Source organism: Pteropus vampyrus, unplaced genomic scaffold (assembly GCF_000151845.1).
Source record: "Pteropus vampyrus isolate Shadow unplaced genomic scaffold, Pvam_2.0 Scaffold225, whole genome shotgun sequence".
Classification (NCBI taxonomy): Eukaryota; Metazoa; Chordata; class Mammalia; order Chiroptera; family Pteropodidae; genus Pteropus; species Pteropus vampyrus.
Window position 1 is genome coordinate 2,373,971 of NW_011889006.1, and position 14,776 is coordinate 2,388,746.

Genomic DNA, 14,776 nt, shown 5'->3' on the forward strand with positions numbered 1-14,776 from the left:
GCCCTCTAAGCTGTTGAGTAGGTGAGGTGGTCAGCAACCACTAGGGGAGGGCGGCTGAAGATGGGAGTGACTCAGTCTGGAGTTGGAGAAGCCTTTTGGGCAGAAGACTTGATTAGGAATCAGAGCTCCTAGGGTTACTGTGGGCAGAAAAAAGGATGGGGCCTGTTGGACAGAGGAAAGATCAGAAAGGGCATGTAATACTGAGGACATGTCTGTTTTATGTCTTTTATTCCCATAGCACCTAGCTAGACGCCTTGTTCATAGAAAACACTTAGTAGATACATGTTATCGAATCAACTATTAGGTGAAAGTCATTACAGTACCTTCCTAGCTCTTCGCCATTGCAAGCTTTGAGGGGCCAGGAACAACTTTATATTTCCCTTCCCACAACTTCCTCCGAAGACCTGAGCCCCCATTAGAACAAGAGGATGAGGAAGATTAGGAGTTAAAGCGTGCTTTTGAGAAGAGGCAGGTGCAGAGGGCAGGAGGTAGTGGGCAGAGCAGGTCTAAGCCAAAGGACAAACATGCACGAATTGTACGCTCTCAGCGGCCATCACCGTGCAGTGCCCAGAACTTGTGACATCTGAAGCTCAAGCCCAGGATTTAGCCTCTTCCCTAAGGGTCTGCCAGCTGCTGGCGCAAAAGGGGATATTTTCAGGGTGTTGCGGGACGTCCTGGACTGTAGCGCCTCAGGTCGTCCTCGCGCTGGTCTAGCGGTGCCACGCGCGGCATCGCCCTCCAGCGGCGGTACACAGCCCTCAGGGGGGAAGCCACAGGAATAACGCATCTCTCGCGATAACAAGGTTCCTATTTGAGCGCATGCGCGACCTGAGTTACCCTCTTTTCCGGTTTTTGTGGTGCGCGGCATCATGAGGTGAGTGCTATTCAGGATACTATCCGTGCTCATCCGCACCTCTGGGCGCCCCCATGGGGAGGGAGACCCTGCGAATGGAATCGGGAGTCCTTGCCCTTGTTTCGCTGCGGCGCATTTCTTGCCTGGCGTCGGCCTGCGGGCCCTGCGTTCGATTTCGCGCGCCCAGCCCGGCCGCCAGTACGGTCTCTTTCCCGGGGCCGGCGCCTGATTCTCGGACCCAAATCTCCCGACTCGGTGTCCAGAATCCCCCAGTGTGAAAGCCTGAGGCTTCTGATCACATCGGCGTCCAGGTCCTGAGTGCTCGTCTTGCTTCTTTTTCACAGCAGCAAAGTCTCTCGCGACACCCTCTATGAGGCTGTGCGGGAAGTCCTGCACGGGAACCAGCGCAAGCGCCGGAAGTAAGCGCGGGTCCCCACGGGAGAATGAGCGCAAGGGGGATTTGGGAAGCCGCGGGTGGCTATTTAACTTGTTACTTTTTGTTAAGGTTTTTGGAGACGGTGGAGCTGCAGATCAGCTTGAAGAACTATGATCCTCAGAAGGACAAACGCTTCTCTGGCACCGTCAGGTTGGCACCGTTCTGACCCCACCCAGCACTCAGTGCTCCCCGTGCCCTGCTACTCTCTTGAGGCTCCTTTTGAGCCCTTGATGGGCAGGCACGTGCTGCACTGAAGTGCCCGGGTAGTTCAGACCCTCTGCTTTGGGCAGGTGCGGCTGGACGGACCCCCACCCTGGGTCTTAAAACAAGAGGGGAGGCGTGGGGAGGCCTTGGCCGAGCCCGCCGGCTAGTTTGAGAAGCCAGACTAGCTGTTGGTGAATGTGGACGCTCTGGGTAAGGCTCAGTGGCTGCAGCGGTCCCAGACCCGTTCACCTGCCCTTCGGACCCAGGGCTGGACATGACCTGTTCTGTCCCCAAAATGCAGGCTTAAGTCCACTCCCCGCCCAAAGTTCTCCGTATGTGTTCTGGGGGATCAGCAGCACTGCGATGAGGCCAAGGCTGTGGATATTCCCCACATGGATATCGAGGCATTGAAAAAACTCAACAAGAATAAGAAACTGGTCAAGAAGCTAGGTGAGTGGCAGGTGTGATTTTGTATTGGGATGGGGACAGATAATTCTTATGGGAATGGTAAAAAAATGATATTTCTACCATTTGCATTATAAAATGACAAAGGAGGTTTATAGGATCTGCTGTGGTTGATTAATTCGAGTGGTATTTGTTAGCCTTATGAAGGGTCTTTTCATATTTACTTTTGAGGATTGAATTTTATAGGGAAGGGAGGCTAGGTGGTAGTTCTTTCTAAACAGATGGCAGTCTGTTAAGTTGATAAGTCAGGTCCTGGTGTGTTCTGAATTCTGTATGTGCCAGTTTTAATTTCCTTTTAATATATGGTCTAAGCATTTTACAGATAAGAAACAGATGCAACAGTTGTCATGTAGCTGGAAAATAGGAAGGTAGAATTTGAACCCAGGCAGTTTTAACCAGAGTGCATTTTCTGTTGCAATGTGAATTGTGGGTCAGCCTAGGACTGCATTTCGTATGAATATTGGATCAGTAAAAAGTTCAGAGGATGGAGAAGATCAAACTGGAATCAGGAGAGGTGTAAAAAGACTTGGTAACCTAAAAGAGGGGTAGAATGTTGGTTAGTGGCCATATTTGTGGTTGGTTCACAGATCCCTGTTTAGAGAGCTGCTTTTCAGGGTCCTAAGCATCCAATGGCTTACTCTTTTTGCCAGCCAAGAAGTATGATGCCTTTTTGGCTTCGGAGTCTCTGATCAAGCAGATCCCACGAATCCTGGGCCCAGGCCTGAATAAGGCAGGCAAGTTCCCTTCTTTGCTGACCCACAATGAGAACATGGTGGCCAAAGTCGATGAAGTGAAATCCACAATCAAGTTCCAGATGAAGAAGGTAAGGAGTTGGAGTCCTGTTTTGCATTTCCGTGGGTGCTTTGGATATGTGATAGTCCCTGAGCAGGGTTGAAGCTTTTCATATATCTCTAATCTTCCTGGCCTGGGTCCAGAGCACTGCTCAGTAGGTCAGTAGAAGGGAAGGATGGGCCATCTGCCTTGTAGTTATGCCCACTCTTTCCATGTTCTCTTGCATCTAGCTGCCAATTGATTCGACCTTCCTTTTCTTACAGGTGCTATGTCTAGCAGTGGCCGTTGGCCACGTGAAGATGACAGATGATGAGCTTGTGTATAACATCCACTTAGCTGTCAATTTCTTGGTGTCATTGCTCAAAAAGAACTGGCAGAACGTCCGGGCTTTATACATCAAGAGCACCATGGGCAAGCCCCAGCGCCTGTACTAAGGCACAGCTTAATAAAGCATACTGTTACCATTACCTGTCTGCCTGTGACCAAGGGGAGAGGGAGGTATTTTGACAGCTGTCATTGCATGCCACAGCACAGTGAAGGACAGTCATTTTACCCAAACTGCAAGGAAAGCCATTCTTACTGCCTTCAAAATTCTACAATCTTACTCCAATTTATTGGATATTTATGATGTGATAGTCGGGCTGCTAAGCTGGACTTGAAGCTTTTCTAATAACTTTGAGGGGGAGGGACAGATCAGGGCTAGGCTATGTGCTTCTGCTGCTTATGGAGTGGAAAGGATTAGGTGTTTCACCTTGAAGATATTGACTCAGCCTTTGGCAACATGCTTAATGTGTGACAAAGTTAACCTCCTTGTATGTCAGAGATTGGTTCTTAATGTAGGCTTTTTGTGAGATTTTTGTGTTCTTTTTCATCCCTCTAAGCCATGCATTTGGGGTTGGTCTGTAGATCATAAAGTATTAAAAATGGAGTTTGGATACCTAGATGGTTATGATGGGAGTGGTCCACAAACTCTGAGAAATTGGTCTAGTATTTGCTTGCCTGACCCCAGGTTGAATACCATATATTAAGGGTAATTAGAAACTGCTTAAGATGTTTAGGAAAACATAAGACCTGTGCAATATTGTAATGGGCCCTGTTGATCTCTTCTAAGGAAGCAATGGGTGGCATTAGGCTGGAAATTCCCAGGCCCATTGTGCAATACCCCCAACTCCAGGCAGTCTCCCCTTCTCTGACCCTCTGAGAGAGTTCTTACCTCTGATGCTAGGCACTGGAAAAGTGGCTTTTGGTATAGTGGGAAATAGCTCCATTTAACTTTGGTGAATAAAGGGATCAGTTCATCCCTCCAGTTTTGTTTAATATTGCTGCAAGGCTAATCCAAAGCATGGAAATGCTGTACCTTTTAAAAGAAGCATTATCTGTCCTTGAAGCATGAAAAGTACAAGGTTCTCACAAAAGACCTTAAGCTGTTTTTTTGGGGGGGGGGGGGTTGGCCACTTTTACCTTTTAACTGCAGGTAAAATAACTACAGTGTAATGTTGAGAGCACTGAATTTTGGTTTTTGAGGTAGGCCTAGCTTGCTCCTTGAATTATTAGTGATAAGCTTGTTGAACAATGTTCCTTTAAGGAGGGACAAAAGCTGGCTATAAAATTAGGGCCTAATTTTATTGAAATGTTTATTCATAAAAACAATTGGAAGCTGACAAATTTGACCATGTTTAAGTGATTTTTAGGATTTTTCGAACTCCAATTTATGTAATCGGGAAAAAAGGCAATACTTGAGATACGGTAAGAAGATCTATGGCGATTTGATGAGGAATGTAGTACAAAAAGATTTACGAGTGTGAATATATTTTATGCCTTGACTTTGCAAAAAATCTGCTTACAAAGCACTGAGTACAGTTAAGAGAAAATACAAGATGTGAGAGCCATGAGATAAAGACATAAAACAAGTCCCATGCGCTAAGATGGGCCCCGGCTGCTCCTGTGGCACCTACTCCCGAGGGTCTTGATGGGCACGTGGGTGCAAACCATCTCTAGGAGCCTAAGACCAGAAAGATTTCTGTTTGCACCAGCAGTGGTGCTGTTGTGAGCATTGTCATAGTGGAGCCAAGGTTTTCAGAGATTCTCATGACCTCAGGTGCACACTCAGACTTTGTTGGGTACAAGATCAGCCATGTGATTGCCTGTGGACTGAGTGTCCCCCCCACTGCCTAAGTTTGAATCCTAGCTCTGCCACTTAGGAGCCACATGAGCCTGTTGTGCTGATGATGGTACCTACCTAAAGTACCAACTTAAAAACATTTTGCACTATGCCAGGCACTTAGTACTCAAAACAGCAGTAAGAAAATGGTAATTACATGTAACCACATACGTGTCCTATATGTACTGGGCCTGGTACACAAAAATCATTCGGGTTTAGGACAGTGAGTGGAGGCAATCCTGAGGAACACCTCAGTGGTGCTGATGAAGAGAACAGGGTGCCTTCAAAGTCAGTCACACCCTCCTGTCTGAAATGAGCCAAGGCTAAAAATCCTTAAAAAATTGTTTTGGAAACTCTAAAGCAACGTAAATGGGTACATTTTAGAAATACTTGGGAACTTGGTGAATCTTCCTGCATCAACTGATTTGAATCACCTGAATTTAAATCAAACCTACTTCAATTTATAAATCTATAGAGCCTTATGTATTAGGGTAGGAGCCCTTAAAAACCAACTCTTAAACAATGACTCAGCACTTTCTCCTGGTCTCTTGGGGAATCTGTTTCCAGCCATGGTGCCTGCCCTTAAAAGGCCCACAACACCTCAACAAAAGGGAAAGAGTAGGCAGCAGAACAGGAAAGCAAACAACACACTTGGGGATAGACTGATTCTGTTGAGCTATTTTAATCAATTCCCAGCCTCTAGGATGATTAGTCCAAAGCTGAGTGTGCACCTGAGTTACAATTCAGGTTTCACATACCTGGGGAGCCCAAGTTCTCTAGCAGTTGTGCTGCAAGGAAATAAAGAGCCCTCATGAACCCTCAGGACAATACTCTGGCCTTGACTGTGGAATTGACAAAAATATGGCACTCCTCCTTCTCCCCCAGGGAACATCAGAACAGGGAAACGGGCAGGAAGGATAGAACTATGGGCCCCTTCTTTGAGCTCCAGCTTTCTTGGTGCTTCTGTACAGCTTCCCATTGAACCCTGAGCAGAGGAGAGCAACTTCGAGGAGAGCCCTGGGCTTTGGGCTCACAAGACCCACCTTCTCATCCTGGTTCCTTCCCTACATTGGAACCTCGAAACTAGTTATTACCCATTTCTGGATCTGTTACATTTGTGGTTGGGGGTAAGGAGAGAGAGAAAAGAGAAAACAAGCCATATTTCACTCCTTGAGTTTTCTGCATGAGACCTACATTATTTTTTAAAAAGGCAACAATCCACGTGATAATGCTTCAAGCACCCAATTGATGTATTCATCTATTAGTGCAGAGATTGAATTTTGCATCCAGTCCTAGGCCTGGCACATGGGTCTTTCATAAATTAATTCTGCTTCCAGGACCCCCTCCCAGCTTACTGGAGCTCAAGGTACCCTCTCCATCCTACAAGTGATAATCTGGAGTCCCTCCAATGCAATGGACCAAGACAGAGGCCACCTGAGTATTTAAGTAGTATACTAGGTGTATGGACTTGGAGTCAGGCAGATCAGGTTCTAATCTTGGTGTTGCCATTGACTGACTCAGTCCGTTTCCCCATCTACAAAATTGGAGGTTGGACCAGGATGACCTACGGCCATGGACCAATATATATGTCAGTGGCCTGTTAGGAACTGGGCTGCACAGCAGGAGGTGAGTGGCAGGCTAGCGGGTAAAGTTTTATCTGTTATTTGCAGCCACTCTTCAGCGCTAGCATCACCACCTCAACTCCACTTCAGGTCATCAGGCATTAAATTTTCATAGGAGCACCGGTCCCTGGTGCTGAAAATGTTGGGGACCGCTGATCTAGAAGACTAGATTATCAAGTAGAAAATTTCAGATAATTAAAGATACTGCCTTCCCTTCCCCCATGGTCCCTGCTGTGTGAGCACAAAAGTCTTTCCCAAGTGGACAGGAGCAGGATAAAATCTGGCTTCCCCTGATAGCAGCTATCCACGTGGGAGAGCACTCACCCTCCCTGAGGCTCTTTCCTCATGAGTAAAGTGAGGACAGGACAGTGAGAACAGAAGTCACTGTGAAGACGTGGGGATTCAGCAGGGAGCCCATCTCAGTAGTTGTGTAACCTTGAGTAAGTCGCTTCACTTAGAGACAAAGTGGCAGAAAGAGCTCAGGGCCCTGCAGGGCACAATTCAGTGCTTAACTCCTGGCAGGAAAGGCTTGGAGAAAGGTGGGAATTGACGAGCTTTCACAGGACCCTTGAATCATAACTATTTTGAGTGGGGTAGGGCTTGGGTACCCCCAGCAGACAGGGTGGGGTGGGGTGACACACCAGGACCTAACCTAGGAGGAGCGGCCACCTGAAGCTATTCCAACCCAGAGATCTGGCACACAACTGGTCACACAATTAACCCACAAACAAATAACTTTAATTTTTTTTTTTTGAGCAGGAGCTGGGCTTTGATGGCACCTGCCCCAGCCCCGCGCCACATTTATGATATAACCCATCACAGCTGGATTTAAAAAATACACAAAAAATATATAATATACATTATAAAACCTAGGTTGGGTTTGGAGGTGGCCTGAGCGATATGCAAACTGTGAGGACCTTCAGGAAGCTCAGGGGTGGGGCAGGGTAAAGAAGGGAAGGGGCACAGTACTTCATATGAAACTCATAAATACCAAGAGGTTGCTGGTGGATAGGCCGAGGCAGCTGAAGGGCCTGGGTGTTGGGAAGGGACGGCAGGGAAAGGGTTAACCTTCAGTCCCAGAACTGGATCTTAGGAGCTGCTCCAGGCAGGGAGACTGAGGTGAGGAAGAACATAAGGGAGTGGTGCCCCGCAAGGGGTCACTAAACCCAAGTCTTGGGCAAGAGAAACTCTCAAAGCCTTTTGCTGCCCCTTGTCCCAGGGCCACGAGTCTGTACAGAAGCTGGGACTCCATCTTCCTACCTGACCCTCCAGCCTAGTTTTGAGCCTGCACCTGCCTCCAGGGGCCTTCCCCTATCAGGAGGCTGCTGGGGGGTCTTGACAAAAGATCTGGGCCAGGGCAGCTTGGGGGAGGTGGGCGCAAGAGGCTCCTGAAGCCTCTGGCTGGATTGCGGGCTAACAGAGGGCACCCAACAAGTGCTGAATATCTGCGGCTCTCCTTTCTTGCCTGATCAAAAGCAGTTGCTCCCCTGTGTCAGGGGGCCCCCAACCCAGCTGGCCCTAGTCCCTCCCGTATGCCCTGGGGCTGGTCCCACTCAAGGGAGGTAGTGTAAACCTGGGCTCTGGGAACAGGCAACCCTGGGTGAGCACTCCAAATCTGCCCACCACCCCTACAGGTTCCTTAACTACTCAGAGTCTCAGAACCTCATCTGAGACACCAAGACCCGTGCTTGCCTGAGGATGGCATGAGGCACAGAGGGGGCCTGGCACATAGCAGGTACAAAGAAAGTATGGGCCCTCTCTCTTCTTCTTAACCCAACCCCAACTCGACACTCCCCCTTGTGGCCTCTGCAGTCCGCCTCTCCTCCATTCTACTTTCACCAGCTGGCACACTCCCCTGAGGGGCCAGTGGCCACACACACCTGACTGAACCCAAAGGTGTCCTCCCATTCACTCGAGGCTGGGCAGAACTGGGTGATGGTGGCTCAGCATCCCAGCCAGGCTGCCCCACCGCTGAGCCCCCCTCTCTTCTCCCACAATTAAAGCGCAGAACAGTGGCAGGGAGTGTGTGTGCTGGGGGTAGGTAGGGAGGCCTGCTGGGTCCTGGGTCTGAGGCCTGGCAGGCAGATGAATCCTCAATCCTGGACCCCTGGGGGTGCCAGGCAGATGTGTGGAAAAGATGCTCGTCCTGGATCCTGGTGGTAGGGGCAGAGAGCACTCTAGTCTTTGACAAGCTTGTAGACATGGTGCTGGGCCCCGTGCTCACTGGTGGAGACTTCGAAGACAAAAGCAATGACGAGGAGGGTCTCCTGGGAGTCACGGCTTGTGACCACCTGGGGGCAGGACAGGAAGATTCAGGAGGTCAGGTGGAACAGGGCCAAGGAGTGTGGAGGCTGAGCAGACTCTGCTCTTTTCTGGGGCTCAGTCTCTGTCTCTGAACAATGGGTCTGGCCACCCCCGCTTTGAGACCCCTGTGCCTGGCACCCTCCCAGGACCCCCCAAAACTCCTCTGCCTCCCACACCTGCAGGATGGTGAAGTTCTCCAGGACACTATTCATCATGTACTTCTCGGGCAGGTGCTTCAGCTTGTGGATGAAGTTGATCATGTACTCGCACATGGGCGAGCGGTGGATGCGGTACACGAAGCGCCCGTTCTCCAGCCTGGCGTACTCTGTCTGTGGAGAGCCGTGGGAAAGGCATCACTCAGCCCACCTACTCCTGGCCCCACCACTCCTCCCATCCCCACCTCTGCCCTGAGAGCCCCCACTCACCTCCACCTTCTCTACCACCTGCTTGCCAAAAGAGCACACCTTGGTGGAGACACTGATGGTCATGCTATCAGCTGAGCTGTACTGGGAGCTGACCCCATAGAAGGCTCCCGGGCCCTCCTGGATGGTGCTGTTGAGGTCGGCCTGGAAGAAGAGGCGGGGGTGGCATTAGGTGCTAGAGGGGCCTGAGGGAGGCTCCCTGCCATGCCACATCAGGATCCTGCCCAAGGACCCATCTCCGGCACTCTGCCCACAGACCACAGGGAGAGAGGTGGTCAACAGGGTGGGTCCAGGTGTACTGCACATCTGGGTTGGTTGGGAGCAGAGAGGGATGAGGGCAGCTCACCCAGAACTTGACGAGGAAGAAGGCATTAGGCGGCCCTTTCTCATAGAGCTCCTTCAGTCCACCCTTTTTCTCCGGGAACTTGTCATAGATTTGACGCACATCGACCGCCTCCAGGGGTGGATCCGAGAAGGCGGGGTTCGTCTGGCCGATGTGCACAAACAGGTGTTTGCTGTACTGTGGGGAGGGCCCAGTACCGGGTCAGGGGAGCACTCAAGTGTGCAGGCCAAGGGGGGCTGCACGAGGATAGAACTGCCCTATGGCTTCCAAACCCCATGACCCTGAGCTGTGGCCCTGGACCACCATGCCAGAGTCTCCCCACGATTGCACCCAAACACATTACCGTGTCAGGGTCTCGCTGCACCTCCATGAAGGCGGAATACTCAAGGAGCCGCAGCCGGGAGGAGGCGATGGTGCGGTCCTGCCACACAGGCACAGAGGCAGCAGCTGGGGGGAGTGGGGCCAAGGGCTCGTAACCTGGAGGACAAGGTGGACTCTCATCTGCATGTGGCCCCAAGCCTGCACAAAGCCTTTGTGCAAACTAGAAAATGACATGCCTTTTGAGTAGGAACACAGGCTGGATTTTGACTCCCCTGCCAGATGTCCTTGTACAGTGCACAAGCTGCATGACCCATGTGTGGTGGCCCTAGTAGTATACATCGGTGAATTTTTCCTTTGTCACTATTAATGTGTGTTCAAACTAAAAATGTAGTCAAGTCAAAAGGGAAAAATAAAATTTACCCAGAATCCCAAAACCTTCGTTACAAGGAAGTTTATATACATACAGTATATAAGTGTAATACTCTCAGTGTTACTTGTAGCAGAGTTCAGGAAGCAACATTGTAAAAGGTAAGGGGGCTATTTCTGGATGTCCCAATCCCCCATAGATGCCACTCACTCCTTCCTCCCAGTGCAAACACACACACACACACAAGTTGAGTCCCAGCTCTTCCAAGCAGAGGTGCAGGTGCCAAGGGGGGGACTGGTGGTGGTGGCAGCCTCATGGGAAACTTACTGCTGAGCGTCGGCGGCAGGGGAGGCTGGATAGGGTATGCTGGCTGTGCAAAGGGCTTGATGCTGCAGACAGGAGCACAGCCTGGTTAGAGGGTCACCCACTTCCCCATGTTCCACCTGGTCCAATCACTTGGTGTCTTATCTGGGATCCCAAAAGGGAGCCACCCAGCCTTTCTGCAGAGGCCCGAAAATGCATGCTGACTAACTCACAAGCTTTTTATTTTCTTCACATTTTAACTTTTGTGAAATCCTGCTGCATCTCACAATTGATGTGCGCGTTTAATGTAGCATTTCAACCTCACCCTGAAGAGCTGAGGGTGTATCTCAGGATGAAAGTCATCTTAGAATTAAAAGAACCAAGTATACTCAACAACCTGACTCACTGACTGAGAGGTGGATTTGGAGATTAACTGAGTGAAAAATAATTGAAAGATGGATGACAAGTGGATGAGTGGGTTGATGAATGAACAAACACATGAATGAGCAGACAGATGCATTAGCTTTCTTACTGGAGCTCTCCATCCTTCCGGTTTTTTAATTAAAACTTTGCTCAGCTGTTGCTGGAGCTCAGATGGGAGGGGAAGTCTAGTGTGGCTGCCAAGGGAAAGAAGAGGGTGTGGGAAGGATGTACCACAATACTCACTCCTGAGAGGGTCCAGGCTGCTGTCCCAGGAGAGGGGGGCTGCTCCAGAACTGCAGAGATGGGACAAAGCACAGGGCTCTCTCAGTATCCTTGCCCCTCACTATAGCCCAGCCCTGAAGACACTCCCTCACCTCCCAGGACCACCTCCCAGGACCCCTGTACCCGTGAGGAAGTGGAGAAGACGGCCTGAGGCAGAGGGGAGGGTGGGCTGAATTTGTTCTGTAGGACGCTGGCGGAGACAATCTGGGCAGAGGACATGGATGCCATGCTCTGGAGGGCTTTGTCCTTGGAGACCTGGTCCTGGGGAGGGGAGGGATCATGTGAGGCCAGAGACAGGACAAGGCCTTGCCTCAGGACCCCCCTCCAAAACTCTCAGGGCTCTGAGGAGTCCAGGTCTGGATTACAGCCCCAGCTGTGCTCTGTGGGCTAAGGAGGGTCTCAGCCCTGATCTGGGCCTGTTTCTTAAGTGTACATCACCCCTGTGACCACAATCCACAGTAAGAAATAATTTTTATTCCATAACTCTGTATGTACCAAAATATTTCGCCTTACGTATCATGTACTGTCAGATTTTCTATTATATTCCATTAGTGGTTCTCAAAGTATGGTGCATGGACCAATAACACCAGCATCACCTGGAAGCCTGTTAGAAATGCAAATTCTCAGGCCCCAGCTCAGACCTACTGAATCAGAAACTCTGAGGATGAGGTCCAAAAATCTGTCTTCACAAGCCCTCCAGGTGATTCTGATACATGCCAAAGTTTAAGAACCATTATACTTCATTAAAAAAAAAAAAAAAAAAAAAAAATCTGTTTGCAAATCTATTAAATTGATTTACAATCCATAATTTGAAAATCCTATATCAGGTGTTCTTCCCACAACTTCCACCAGGAGAGAGTCAGTGCTACTTACCAGGTTCATGGCCTGTGAAGGAGAGGGAGAATGGATTAGATGAGGCACAAATGAAGGATATATGGGTTAGGGGGACATGTCTTTTCACCTCCCTCCACTCAAAGCCCACCTGGCTCTCAGCTTCCAAGGAGCCAGGGAAGATCAGCAGTAGCTGTGGACCTTCCCCCTGCCCCACTACCACCCAAAGGGAGTGCTTTCCAACTGGGGGGTGCCCTGGATAGGGTAGGATGACAGACAACAGGCTGGAGACCTAGATGGTGAAGCAAGCTGGTACCCCTTGGGTCTGTCCATGTCCTCCGGAGCTGTGCTATAGACATGGAAGGCTGGGGTGGGACACCCAGTTTGCTGGGCAACTATGGGCAGGGAGAAGAAAATGTAGCCTACGGGGCCCCTGACAAAGGCCTGAGCCATGAACCCCAGGCTCTGAGATCCTCAGCCACAGAACATCCAGGATTGAGTGTCCAATGCAAGGAACAGCCACATCCACCACAATAGCTCTGCCAGCAAATACCCTCCAGTGTTTCCTCCCTGCCCACCTGAAGTCCCCATGCAATTAGCAAGGCGCAATTAGGAGGAAGGAGAAAAAGGAAAATGGAGAAGAGAACTGGGCCTTAGTGGTCCCTAAATAATCTTCCTCTCCCTCACTGTAGGGCTGGCTGTCCCCTTGCGCTCAGTCTCCAAGGGCTGTAGCCCTGTGTTGCCTGAAGCAGCCTTTGGTCTTCTTGCTGCTGCTTGTGTTTCTGAGACCCCTGTACCCCCGATAGCTCCTGAGCCCCCTCCCTAACCCAGGCTGGGGTCAGAGAACAGCAACAAGCCTGGGTAGGGCCAGGCCAAGTGGCAAGGGACCCCATACCTTCAGCTTGGACTGAATCTCCCGAGATTTCCGCCTGGCTAGAACCTGCAAGTGGCTAGAGACCTGTAGAGAGAGAGAGAGAGAGAGAAAGAAAAAGAGCAGAAAGAGTGGAAGAAGAGGCAAGAATAGAGCTTCAGCCAGAAAAGAGGCACAGTGGGGCCAGAGAGCTGGCCAAGGCAGAGGCCTGAGCCGTGCAGAGATAGCAGTGGAGGCGCCATGGGTAAGGGGCCGAGGAGGGGCTGGAGGCCCCAGTCAGCACCCAACGTACCTTGATGCCAACCTGGTACTCCCGCACCTTCTTCCGAGCTAGAACCTGTATGTGGCTGGACACCTAGGGGCCGCCCCGCGCCCAGCCAGAGAGGAAAACACAGACAGTGAGGAGGCACAGCATGGGGTGGCCATAGGCATAGCCTTCATCTCTGGGAACAAATGTAAGTAAGGGAATCTGTGGGGATCCTGTGGGCAGACACCCCTCAGCCCTACCAGTCTGCTCTCCTCTTGGCCCTGTCTTCATCAAGGCCTATAGTGGCTTCTAGAATCGCCATGTACAGTTACTGAACAAAACCACCTAGCCCAGTGAGGGCGAAAATCCAGTCCAAGCTCTGCTGGCCAAGCTATGTGCCCTGATGTAGGGCTGTATCTAACCTAGAGAAAGGATATCTTCTTATTTTCCCCAAAAGGGGTGACCTTTTTCTCCCTGGTATCCTTAAAGGAGATACATTCTTCTAATTGGCACCACAGAGGCTAACGATGGCCATAATATTCCTGCTGGCCATCAGATTATACATTAGGCCATATCTTCTATGAAAGATCTCTCCTGTACAATCGTCTAAGTCCTCCTGTGAACCCCAACAACTTGCCAGCCTATAAAACTAGGCCTGGTCCTACTCCTGCTTCATTCATGCAGCTTTTCCCTCCAACACACCTTCCTTTTCCTTGGACTAATAAATGGCAGTATACACACACAGTAGATGCTCTTAATTGCATTTCTTCTCTAGCACCTCCTTCCTGAAGCATCCCTCTCCTGGCAAACACGAGCTAATCACGGCCTGGATGTCTGTACTACGGGGCTTACCAAACAGACCCTTGAGCCCCAGAGAACATAAAGGTCACTGTTTTCCCCATGCAACACAAGAGAACCCATGGCTCCTCTAGGCTGCTTCACACTTTCCTTATCAGTAACTGCTATTGGCTTTCTTTGCAAGTTGTTTTTATCCCCAAAAAGAAACAGTTTCCTTTTCTTTTTAATCAGAGACTGAAAGTTACTATGTATGTGATGCTGGGGGGTGCGGGGGATACTACTTGGTTAGGACCCAGGGGAGTGCTCCTCATGCTGCTTCATATTGCACAGGAATCATACATACATCCAGCAAGATTACTGATCATTTCATGTCATGACAGTAACTGACATTTACTGAGCGCATCTATTGTTCTCAGCGCTTTACTCATACCAACTCATCTGACCTTTATAGCAACACTAAGAAGTTGATACTAATATTTCAGATTTACAGATGATGAAACCAAAGCACAGAGAGGTTAAGCAGCTTATGTAAGGTCACACAGCTAGAGGCTAGAGCTGGGGTTTGAACCGAGGTGGCATGACTCAAGAGTCTACTTGCTCTACCACTGAGCTATGCCACCAGGACTCTTGTAGACCCTTAGCACAGAGGGCCACCTTCAAGTAGTCAACTCTGTGACAGTTGAAAGTCACATAGGATTTAATCTTAATGTCATATTTAGCTGGTTTTTTTT

General features: G+C 49.9%; 2 protein-coding genes across 2 annotated transcripts in view; one reads left to right on the forward strand and one right to left on the reverse strand.

Moving 5' to 3' along the window:
• The first annotated feature begins 778 nt into the window (after window positions 1-778).
• RPL10A (ribosomal protein L10a) lies at window positions 779-3,217 on the forward strand. The gene is made up of 6 exons (XM_011373530.2): window positions 779-874; window positions 1,198-1,272; window positions 1,359-1,439; window positions 1,795-1,943; window positions 2,609-2,781; window positions 3,014-3,217. Exons 1-6 carry the CDS (start codon window positions 870-872, stop codon window positions 3,182-3,184), a joined length of 654 nt encoding a protein of 217 aa, XP_011371832.1. The 5' UTR covers window positions 779-869; the 3' UTR covers window positions 3,185-3,217.
• Window positions 3,218-7,249: 4,032 nt separating this feature from the next.
• TEAD3 (TEA domain transcription factor 3) overlaps window positions 7,250-14,776 on the reverse strand; it is a gene marked incomplete at its 5' end in the record, with an annotated part of 21,429 nt that continues 13,902 nt past the window's right edge. The window contains 11 exons of the mRNA XM_023538501.1: window positions 7,250-8,824; window positions 9,014-9,166; window positions 9,263-9,403; window positions 9,606-9,779; window positions 9,946-10,079; window positions 10,618-10,679; window positions 11,260-11,309; window positions 11,422-11,559; window positions 12,172-12,183; window positions 13,025-13,087; window positions 13,293-13,355. Of these exons, the coding sequence (XP_023394269.1) occupies window positions 8,711-8,824; window positions 9,014-9,166; window positions 9,263-9,403; window positions 9,606-9,779; window positions 9,946-10,079; window positions 10,618-10,679; window positions 11,260-11,309; window positions 11,422-11,559; window positions 12,172-12,183; window positions 13,025-13,087; window positions 13,293-13,355 (1,104 nt within the window). The remainder of the gene's footprint in view (window positions 8,825-9,013; window positions 9,167-9,262; window positions 9,404-9,605; window positions 9,780-9,945; window positions 10,080-10,617; window positions 10,680-11,259; window positions 11,310-11,421; window positions 11,560-12,171; window positions 12,184-13,024; window positions 13,088-13,292; window positions 13,356-14,776) is intronic.

What these genes read in the sequence shown, in the direction of transcription:
- RPL10A (XM_011373530.2), top strand. An exon ending in AACCAGCGCAAGCGCCGGAA is followed by an intron (nt 1,273 to 1,358) that starts GTAAGCGCGGGT and finishes CTTTTTGTTAAG; the next exon opens with GTTTTTGGAGACGGTGGAGC. An exon ending in GAAACTGGTCAAGAAGCTAG is followed by an intron (nt 1,944 to 2,608) that starts GTGAGTGGCAGG and finishes TCTTTTTGCCAG; the next exon opens with CCAAGAAGTATGATGCCTTT.